Consider the following 11,331-nt stretch of genomic DNA (forward strand, 5'->3'; position numbering starts at 1 on the left):
TAACATGTGACAGCCAAGTGATTCAAGAAAACGTGTTTACTTGTACAGTACATCATTTAAAGCCGGGCATATCATAGGTCAGTAGGCACTATGGTGTCTCATCTCATAAGCAGAGGGTGGTGAGAATGAAATAGTGGTTTATAACATGGTCATTGTCAGTATTTAAGTGCTATGGCTGTTAATGACCCGTAACTTACAGGGTTTACTGAAATTCACTTCAAAACAGCCTAAATGTCTGCCTATTTATCTAACTCACATATTACACAATATAAAGGGAATATATATATTAATATGTCAAGCAATAAATTAATTGCTTGTGTTGACATTATATGAAAAAGAAAAATCCCCTTAAAGTAAATTTTGAATAAAAGACTAAACTACAAAAACTTTATTGTTCATTTACTGCACAATATTATAAGGAATCATGTGTAAGAGTTGAGGCAAAAACAAGGAATGTGTCAAATTGGATGTTTTGTTTACAGATATCACCAGCCCTTGAAAATATTCTCAGGAAAACAACATCATTAGTTCAGCTCCTGAGCTAAACTCTCAAGTAAGGCGTTCAATGTTAAACAAAATATAATGTTATTTCTGCATAAAAATAAAGTTTGAAACACCCTGCATCCCAAAGGGTTTATGCACTGCTTCTGATCAGGACATCATGCTCAGCAATATGCTTCCCTTTCATCAGAGAGAGTGTTCACAGACTTTTAATGCACCTCTCTGTGGATCGCCATAAACAGCACCACCCTTAAAGGAAAGAATCTTCTGATGGCGGAGCGTAAGAAAATCCCAGGAAGGCATCATCAGCTTCCATGACACTAGCATTGATGATTGACTGCCCTGAAGAGAAGCACACCGAGTTTGGCACGGTTTCCTCTGTAAACTCGGGATCAAAGTTTGAGATGTCATACTGGGATTCCTGCAAGAAAACATTGGAAAGTTTTAATATACTTATGTATAAATGTTTGAAACTTTAGAAAAATAATTATGTTGTTAAATCTCACCACACTAGGGTTGAATGGAGGAGGAAGCTTTTTCTGTTCAAGGTCATCCCAGTTAATGGATGAGAAAAATTCATGTTCTTTGACTTCATTCTGTAACAAATAGCATACAAGTTTTTTTTTTTTTTGATATTCCAAGATATTTTAAATTCAACATAGCCTGACTGTTTGGTTGCTTTGTTGGCATTTTAACACCATGCCAGCTTCCTTGGCTATTTTCATGGCAAGTAACAATATTATAATATGTATAGAAATATTATAATTTTGTTTTGGAAAAAATAATTTCATTGCCTGATTAAAAGGCATGAATCAGAAAACTATACTGCAAAAACAATTTTTTTTGACACAATCATCCACCAGGGGGTGATATATATAAGTACTAAATATCTCACAAAGTCATCTATAAAGCCAAGCCTCCTGGTGTGGTCTTTCTCCAGCAGGGCCTGTAGGATGGACCAGGCAGCTGTGGATGCCCCAGGGCGCATGACAAGCTCCTTGTGAAGAATGTTGTCATACATCTCATGTGTGTCCCTGCTGTAGAATGGGGGCTGTTGGCATAAAGGTAAAACAAGATTTAAGCTTTACTACCTATGCATTTCAGACAACTAGCCAGTCTAAGCCAGATTTGTATTTGTACCTTACCAGCCCATAAATCATTTCATAAAGCACAGATCCCAGACACCACCAGTCCACAGTGTTATCATAGGGTTGTTTCCTGAGTACCTCTGGAGCTAGATACTATCAAAACAACAAAAGAATGCAATTATTGCATTAAAATCGTTATGTTAATAGTTAATTGAGTGCAGCAGCCACGACGTCAGAACCCAGAAGACTAATTCGCTGGTTCCCTCAAGATTTTCCAATGGGTTTTTAATATTTATTAGTAAAATAAGGTCTGTGGTAAACATAACTTAAATGACAACTTCCCAAATCGAAAAGGCGAATTTTGAAGCTCTCAGGTTTATTATAGTGTATGTTATAGAAGGAAAATCTTGAGGGAGCCACTGGTGAATTATTATTAGTATTCAGGGTTTTGACGTCATGACTCTACAGGATTTTCTCTGAGGAAAATGAAACAAGGGTTATCTAAGCAAGTGTGATGACCAAATATCTTGCAATTTAATAAAAAATAATCACAATAAGTATTTTTTACTTTCAACAACTAATTAACCTATATATTCACTGACACATCTTACAGTAACATGTAAAAGACACTTTTCAAACATAAAATTCAAGACACATGCTATACATTACCCTTCAAAAGTCTTTGGTCTGTAAAAAAAAATCCCATTTAAATCTTATTTTAAATGTAATTTATTTCTGTGAATTCCAAATTCAGCATTATTGATCATGATGATTACATCATTTCTTATTATAAAATAATGTTGAAAACAGTTGTGCGGTTAAATATTTTTGTGGAAACCGTGATATTTATCGGGATTCTTTGATGAATAGGAAGTTCAAAAGAATAGCACCTATTTAAAATTAAAAAAAAATCCTTATCAATTAAATATGTCCTTGATGAATAACGGTATTCATTTCCTAACAAAAAAATCTTACCGACACCAATTTTTTGAACAGTAGTGTAAGCATCATTCATCCATCGTATTTATATTATATAATACCTCAGGTGTCCCACAAAATGTGGTCGTTGTGTCTGCTTGGGAGATGCCCTCTTTACACAGTCCAAAGTCAGTCAAGACTATATGTCCCTTAACAAACAAAAGATGGAAACAGGAACATTTTCAGAAAGCATGTCACCACACAAAAGGCCCATTCTTCACAGAGCCAAAGAATCTAAAGTCTGACTGGAATATTTGGCAGGGCCTTGAAACCTCACAGTTTCATCAGATTTGACAGGAAATGCACAAATAAAACTTAACCTAATCTCTAGCATTCTTACAAATTAAAATGAAGTCTTTGGTTTCATTGCTATATTTTATTTGGCTGGCCAAAGCTACACTTCGTACACCTCGTCTCGGAAAATCAAAAGAGTTTGTTATACTTCACAGTGAGGATAGATTACTCTGTTTCCCCTGGAACTCTCACAACGTTGATCAGCTATGCTCTGGCAATGATATAAGTGGGGAAAAAAGAGATACTTACTTGAGAGTCCAGCAGGATATTTTCTGGTTTCAAATCCCTGGGAACACAAGAACACTTAACTAGTTAGCATTTTGTTATATGTTTCCAGCCAGGAACAATTCAACTGAAAATTGTTATTACATAGAACATTACACAGAAAAACCATCAACAATGAATTATGGCTATTATAATATGACAAGACAAGCCATTTAATTTATATGAATAGCAATCCCAACACACCCTATGAATGCAAACTATGCTCTCATCATGGCCATTTCACACGTGAGAGTAATTTCAAATGACTAGTCAAGTAAGTTCATCAATATTTCATGTACAGTTCCAAGTCACATTATAGCAACAACAGGGAAAACCTGAGGAGGTGTAGAATGTGTCTGTTAAACATCTCTCTGCTCCTGGGAATTGTCACACACTTTAACAGCTAAATATCATCTGAGAACCACAAAACTTGTGGATTTATAGCTTGAATGATTCTTTAATAAAGCTGCATTTACCTGTAAACAATGTTAAGAGAGTGCAAGTAACCCAGAGCACTTGCCATCTCTGCGATGTAAAACCTAGCTCTGGGTTCAGGAAAGGTCCGCTCTTTTTGCAGGTGAAAGAAAAGCTGTAATGGAAAGAACCAAAAATTGCAATATTCACTTAGAAAATGCAGAAAACAGTCAGGCTACCTATTACATCATGGCTTGTCATGGCTATTTGTAGCCTCCCTCACAATGATTTTTCACTAGCTGACATTAAAAAATATGTTCATCAGACTTATAAAACCTAAAAAACAGGAAGTCAGATCAGTGGTTTAACTGAGAATGTGAATAGAAACCATGCAAAATGCAAATAAAATGACCAATAATTTGCAACAGTCATGCATGGGCATTCATCTCACATGTCACATGACAATGTCCTACATTTCCTTGTTGTTAAAGTGATAGTTCACCAAAAGATTCTGTCATTATTTACTTGCACTTGTCATTCCAAAGTAACCTATATGACTTTTTTTTTCTTTTTCAGTCAATTTGTTGTTTGTACGGACAAAAACAGTTCTTCAAAATATATTTTGAGTAAGGCAGAAGGTAGTTTGAAATGACACAATGATGAGTAAGTGATGACAATTTTTGGGTGATCTATCACTTTAAGACATACAATGACAAATGTAACTGTCAGCAAATAGCTCTATTTATAACAAATTGGTTTAATCTGCCCAAACAGTGGCTTTTGAGATGTGATAAGGCAGATGTCAGCCTTGAGTTTCACAACCACAAATAATACTCACTTCTCCACCATTGACAAAATCCAGGACAAAGTATAATTTGTCTGTTGTCTGAAAGGAATAGTGCAGTCCAACCAGGAAGGGATGTTTAACATTCTTCAGCAACACATTACGCTCAGCCATAATATGCTTTTGCTGGCGTAAAAAGAATAACAGAGGCATTCATTAATCAAATGTCAAAGAACATAAGAGAGAGAGAGGATTAATAAAGTTTTGGTTTTATAACAAAGAAAATCATTACCTCTCTCCTGTTTAAAATGACCTTTTTTTGCAAGACTTTGATGGCGTAACACTTCCCATCCCGCTTCCTCTTTGCAAGGAGAACCTTTGTGTGGAAGAGGACACGGTGGGTTAGCAATGGTTTCACCTTCCAGTACGGCCACTCGTGGACAAAAGACTTCATAACTTAGCGCTAACTTCATAACTGAGATACTTTCACTTCCTGAATGGAGAGTCCGTGGTTTAGAAACAAACACTATGTCTAACCATACAGCAAACAAAACAGAGAATTTATTTAGGCTCAGTGACATTCAGAGCTTTCAGTAACCGACACATAACATGCCACAAACAAGGAATTGACCCAGTTTCTCTCACAACTGTGGCAGAGAATAATTGCACAAAATTTATATCAAAATGTATTATACAGTATTTAAAAAGAACATTTACCTTTCCAAAGCTTCCCTTTCCTATGACTTTAAGAAAGTCAAAGTCAGTAGGCTTTGCTCTATGGAAAAAATATGGAAATTAAGGCTACAATAAATCCATTTGCGTCATTAATTTCCAGGGATGCACTAATATGAACCTTTTGGCCGATACGATAACCGATAATTATTTATTTTTGAAAGCCGATAGCTGATATATTGGCCGATAAATCTAAATCAAAATTTCGATATAATTTTTGAGAGCCTGATTACAAAAAACGAGAATAATTTATTGTTAATAATTATTGAAAATAATTTTATGTAGCCTATATGACTGACTTGCTGTAAGTATATGTGTCAGTATGTTACACTTAACGGTATTTTTCCTTTTTGGTATTTTTCAGACATAGTTTTTCCTTTTCCAATCATATTTCAAGCAATTCAAAAACATCATGGCGAACAGTGTGCATCTTAAGTGTCTCAGTTGAAGAAAATAACCCATTATTTATCTGGTTTAATATATATCGAACCGATAACGACAACATTAAAAATGAACGTATATCGGCTGATACTGATGTAGCGGCCGACATATTGTGCATCCCTTTTAATTTCCACCATTTTTTGCTATCAAATTTATAAACAATTATAAAACACTTACTGTGGGTTTGCAGATGGTCCCAGGTTTATGTTTCTAGAGGTAGAATTACCCTGTAAGAGATGATAAAACTAGGTATGACTCAATTCAAAGTTGTAGAAAAACATGAACTTTTATTTATTTTACTTATTTATTATTAAATTATGTGCATATGGACAGTACATAAATATAATTTTAGATTTAAAATCTAAAAAAAACAACTACTAAAAGTACATCATAAAGAGATTGTAGTGCAAGTTATTTTGCATATAAGGTCCCTAGAAAGGGTTAAAAAAGAAGGGGTGTTTTGTTCAAAATAGAATAAAGTATAGCTTTTTTCCCTTCTTTTTTTAACCCGTAATTTATAAATAACTATAGCATGTCAAAAATGCTTAATATATAACTACATAACAGTCAATGCCTGCGTGAACACAGCAAGCGAGACAGCTAGTAAAGTATAAAGACAGTTTACTCAATCCCTTATATATTAAAAACATAATATTAGTTCAAATACCAACCTTGTCATCTTCATCCTCTGAGGCATCAGAGAAGTTTTTAGATTTGTCCATCTGCAGAAAGTCTTTGACATCAGGACTGCGAATTTGAAAAGAATTTTCACATGTTAGAGGTCTGACTGAGGCGATACAAAGCCACAGCTGTGAGGAGCAATATAAGCTAACATCAACAGCTCTCTGTAACAAAAACCGTAACCATGGTGAATTTGACCGAGAATCAAAAAGAAGCATCTATTATTTGTCACAAGTTCACAAGATACAATCACATCAACTTTGTACTCAAAGTTCAGAGAGATATCTAATATCTAGTTGTGGCTGATTCTGGCTTTTCCATCCAACGACCATTCAAATTTTACAAAAATGTAGATGCATTGACACTTTAAGTGGTGAAAGAAACTGAAGGAACATTAAAAAACTGGCTGATATACTCACTGGTTGCAGATCTGTGGATGGGACACAATCTTCTGAATGAACTCATGTAACCCCGCTCTTCTCTGTTTTATAAACTCTAAGAATTACACATAAAAACATAGGCACTTCATAAAAGAATAATTTTGATAAAATGTTGATAGCAGTAGTTCTCATCTGGTTTTGCCTGATTTTACATTAATTATGTAGTGAGCCAACACAATAGAACAAATGTTTATCATAAAGAAGGAAACAAAAATCCCAATTATTATGAACTGCATATCGGTGAAAATATAAAAATTTTAACCATGAGAAAGGCTAAATAGGCTAATGTACAATTTTGGTTTCAAAATGGCTCTTGAATTTTGGTTTCAGCCAATAATTCACAGCACTAAACACTTTGTGGTAGACACAAACCATGTTTATTCTCATTGTCAGTGAACCCATATTTATCCATGTAGTCTGAATCATTATTTTAATCTAGCATATTTTTGTTCATGGTTTTTGCGGATGTCTAGCAGCCTGTCCCTCTTGGCATCTGCTTATTTACCTAGCTTCCAGGAAGTGACATGTGAAGGAGAGCATGATTGCTGATGTCAAAAGCTATCCATCCTGCTGTCCACGACCCAATCAGATCTACGACCCAATTTTGATAACCTTTCATGACTAAAATCACCTCTGACAGGAAATAACTAATTTATCAGTAACTTATCAAAACCAATCCGGTCCATTGTGAATACAAAGTAAACCCTCAGTGGAGCATGGGAAGTTACCGTAAAAATATGCACCAAATAATTAGACTGTTATTGTCCAGTGAGGCAGCAATTATCCAGAGAGAATGAGGGGGGAAGAGAAAGAATAAGACCCATGGTGAAGAAGCCTTCAGAAAATGAGCATAAATGTTGCATGTGTTTCCAATGACCAGATGATTTCTCTACGAAAAAAATCTTGACCACATACTGGCCACATAATTGGTCGCACATGAGTAAAATACAATTGGTACTTGGGTGTGCATTCTCATTCTGTTATTTATGCACAAAACTTTGCTGCCACATTGTCTGAGAGCATAACATGAGATTAAACAAGGACAAAGATTTTATAGGCTCAGGCAGAGTGATTTAGCATGGCTGATTTTCTGTAGGAAACACTGTTGGATAATTAAATTTGTCAAATACACATGATCTCTGTTAAGCTAAATGAAGCAAAGTCACTAACGTATGCGCACGAGATGACAGAATTTTCCTACGGGCTCTATACAATATGTCTTAATTCATGAGAAATCAAGGAAATGTGAAATACCTGGGTCAAAGTTGTCTCCAAATATTCTTTTAGCAGGAATCTTCAAATTCAGAGCAGGAAACAGTTTTTTCAACTGTGGAAAAATATATTATATTTTTAAAAAGCAAAAAAAAATTTACAAATTAATATCATGACATAGAATACTTTTAAATTATACTATATTGTGAATAATATTTCACAATATTACTGTTTGACTGTATTTTATATAATAGACTTTTTTAAAAATCATTAAAAAATCCAACTGACCACCAAACTTTTAAATGGTTGTATATGGTTTGTACAGGACATTTTACAAAAAAAGATACATTCCAAACAGATTAACGCTTTATATTTTAAAACAACAAATCAAATTACTTACAATGTTGTACAGTTTATCAAACTCTGCATATCTCCGGAACACAAACCACTCATGCCTCCCAACACTGACCATTACTTTATACACCTAATGACACAAGGATGAAAACATTCACATCCGATGCTCAAACATAACATTTAAAAGAGTGAGACAGAGCATGTGTGAGAGCATCAGAGGTAATGTGACTCACAGTATAGCGTTTATTCTTGTCCCTCTGTTCATTGTAGCAGGGAATGCTGACATTGGGGCAGCTGGGTTGCTCCTCCATCCTGAGGCCTCTAAGAATCTCACAAGCAACGGCTCACAGGTCCTCAGAACGCTCCCCTGCCTCTTGTGCACACCTGATTCGGATGGGAACTCTCCATTTTGGACCTGTGCGGAACATAAACATAAGAAAGATGTTCTACCACCGTCAAGTGCTCTTTTCAGCAGTGTCCAGCATTCAATTTAGCTCCAGAGGGCCTTTCATGACAGGACAGAAAGGCCACTCAGAGTCACTAATCAAGTGTGGCATGAACACAGAGAGGAGCCTCAGTCTGGCCAGCCAAGCGATGAGTCTCCACCTCTCTTTTCCTCACATTCTTTCATCCTCCCCTCTGCTTCTCTCCAACTGGGAGGGAGCAAACGGGGATATTCTTCTTTCATATGCCACTTCTACATACTCCCTCTGTCAAGTGCAACACACCAGTACTCTCAAGGTGGTCGACATTCCCCTTCCGCTCTGAGGTACTGTATATGAGGTATTTTTAGAAAACGCTGCTTTGGACCTACAAGATGCTGATTTAAAGGTCAGCCAAAGCCTCTGAAGAGTAGCTTAGGAGAGAGTGAATGAATATTTCTGTGCACGGGAACACTGACATTCCTCAGTTTATGAATTTTTAAAAAATCAGCATTTTCAGCAACAGTTTTAGCTTGATGACAGGTAAAAGAGAGAGACAACTTTATGCATATTATAATTATTTTTAAAATAAACAGTACAATAAGCACTCTTCATCACACTGCGTGACATGAAATACAAACTAAATGTGTCCAGATGAGATAACACACTGTAGCAGACATAGTTTACTGTATCGCTGAGATCTGTATTTTCTACATTCATGCGAGCTTGGAGGAATGTCACAGGTTTATTTGCCTACGTGGCCATTGAACTATTTAAGCATTTTGGATTTGAACACACATGCATTTTCAAATGTGTCAGATATATTGGAGCTCTAGTATTGTTTTAAATATGCAAATAAATGAACTGCCCAGTGCATCTGCATTAGCTAATGATTTACCTGCAGATTTCTTCAACTAAAAACAGTCACCAGGAAGAATAGCCTTATTGAAATGTCTGCTCCAGTGTCAGAACCAAATAACCAAACAGAAACACTTCACCTTGAAAGTGAAAGTAGAAACCGGTTTCTTTATGCATGATACGAGAAGTGAAAGATCGCTGCCAAAGGCTTATTTTTAAATGAACTCATTATTATGCAAATTCAGGAAACTATAGCCAATTAGTTAATGTCATCATCACTACATAGAAGATATCAAAAGGTTACTTTTAGTAAACCTGACCTCATACTATAACACCTCAAACTGTCAAACAGGTTTGAGCAGCGAAAAGAAAGTGCAAATGAACAAACATAAACTAGCAGAGACATGTCACACATTCAAATCTAGATTCATGTCGTGCCAAAATGCATTAGTGCAGGTTTGTACAGCACTCATCTCAGACTGAGTGTAATCCTACATCATGTTTAAAGACACTGGAATCTATAAGTTGGATGTGTGTCAGAGAAAGCAATAAAAAAACTTAGGACAGTTTAACTTCCAATAAAATTTCTAACGGAAGGCTTGGTGAATATTTCACTTGTTGGTCATATCATTTTTATTTCAATGGTCAACATTACTCAAGAATATTGGATGACACAGACTGGCCCACATATGTTTCATAGATTTCTCAATGAGAAACTATTCCATGAATAATTAAAAAATAAATCATCCATGTTTTTGTTGTTGAATTGGTTCAAGAAATCAGTTCAATTTAATGAAATATCACAAAACAAGGGATTGAGCAATATATACTTTTTGATTTTGACTGATATTAATACAGATTATTTTTGTCTATGAAGTAATAATTAGTATGCAGAACTGCTTTTTATTTACAGTTTCAAATAACTAAACAATTACGACTACAATATGGTAGCTTGTACAGAATAACTGATTACTGATTAAGTAAAGAGTTACAATAAAACTGATAATCAGTCTCTAGCTATTTTTATTAATAAGAATATAATACTAATATACCTTAAAAAAATAGCACTGCTGCAGCACAACATGCAAAAAATGACATAAATGGCTTAAAATAATGACCCTGGCCTGAATTCTTTAATTCATGATGGCCATATATATTGTAAATAAGAAGATTTTTGTTAAGATTTTTATTTTGAGACGGCTAGAAACAATATTTTGAACTGAAATCAAGCTTCAAAACAAAACCCCGACTGGAAGACATTTGCTTCTGGCAGACAGTGGCTGGCATGTTTCCCTTTTTTTTGTCGAGCACTGTATTTTTGGCATTTGGCTTGCCTGTTAAATAAATAAATAAACATTTTATTACGTAATGTACATTGTGTACTATCGCAGAGAATAGACCTGTTACAGCCCAAACTGTACTACAATCACCGACGTATTCCTAGAGTCACTCACGACGTTCATAATGTTCAAAGAGAGTCAAGACACAACTTGCCTTATTTTCTCACTTTTTCCATCCAACTGACTCCAGTGACGTGTCGGGAGGCAAAGGAAGTCCAACGATTCAAATACCAAACTCGGCGTGTCTGGGTACTAAACACTGACCCAGCCGAACGGAAAGAATTTGTTGTCTCCTACATTCAGCATGTTACCAATGCACCGCCAGTGAAAGAAAGAGACATTGACGTTTGTTTCGAAGTTCCGAAACAATCAGTCACGCGACTAAATGCGAGCGAGGAACGAAGGATAATAATGTTGTAAAGGAGGATAAACAACAGCACCATCTAGCGGCAAAACTGTCACGAATACTGTCGATCACATTTTTATATTATGTAGATTTTTTTACAAGGTAACTTGTGGGGACAAGGT

General features: G+C 35.4%; 1 protein-coding gene across 1 annotated transcript; it reads right to left on the minus strand.

Annotated features, from left to right (window-relative positions):
* Nucleotides 1–18: 18 nt before the first annotated feature.
* Nucleotides 19–11,211, minus strand: sgk3 (serum/glucocorticoid regulated kinase family member 3). The gene is made up of 17 exons (XM_039684695.2): nucleotides 10,958–11,211; nucleotides 8,417–8,598; nucleotides 8,230–8,313; nucleotides 7,872–7,944; nucleotides 6,597–6,672; nucleotides 6,168–6,243; nucleotides 5,674–5,723; nucleotides 5,041–5,098; nucleotides 4,616–4,699; nucleotides 4,378–4,509; nucleotides 3,602–3,714; nucleotides 3,111–3,147; nucleotides 2,630–2,716; nucleotides 1,647–1,742; nucleotides 1,397–1,552; nucleotides 1,008–1,097; nucleotides 19–922 (listed from the first exon to the last, which is right to left on the minus strand). The coding sequence occupies exons 2-17, from the start codon at nucleotides 8,492–8,494 to the stop codon at nucleotides 752–754; spliced, it is 1,461 nt and encodes a 486-aa protein (XP_039540629.1). The 5' UTR covers nucleotides 8,495–8,598; nucleotides 10,958–11,211; the 3' UTR covers nucleotides 19–751.
* Nucleotides 11,212–11,331: the final 120 nt, after the last annotated feature.

Source organism: Pimephales promelas, chromosome 22, assembly GCF_988280905.1.
Source record: "Pimephales promelas chromosome 22, fPimPro1.hap1.1, whole genome shotgun sequence".
Lineage (NCBI taxonomy): Eukaryota > Metazoa > Chordata > Actinopteri > Cypriniformes > Leuciscidae > Pimephales > Pimephales promelas.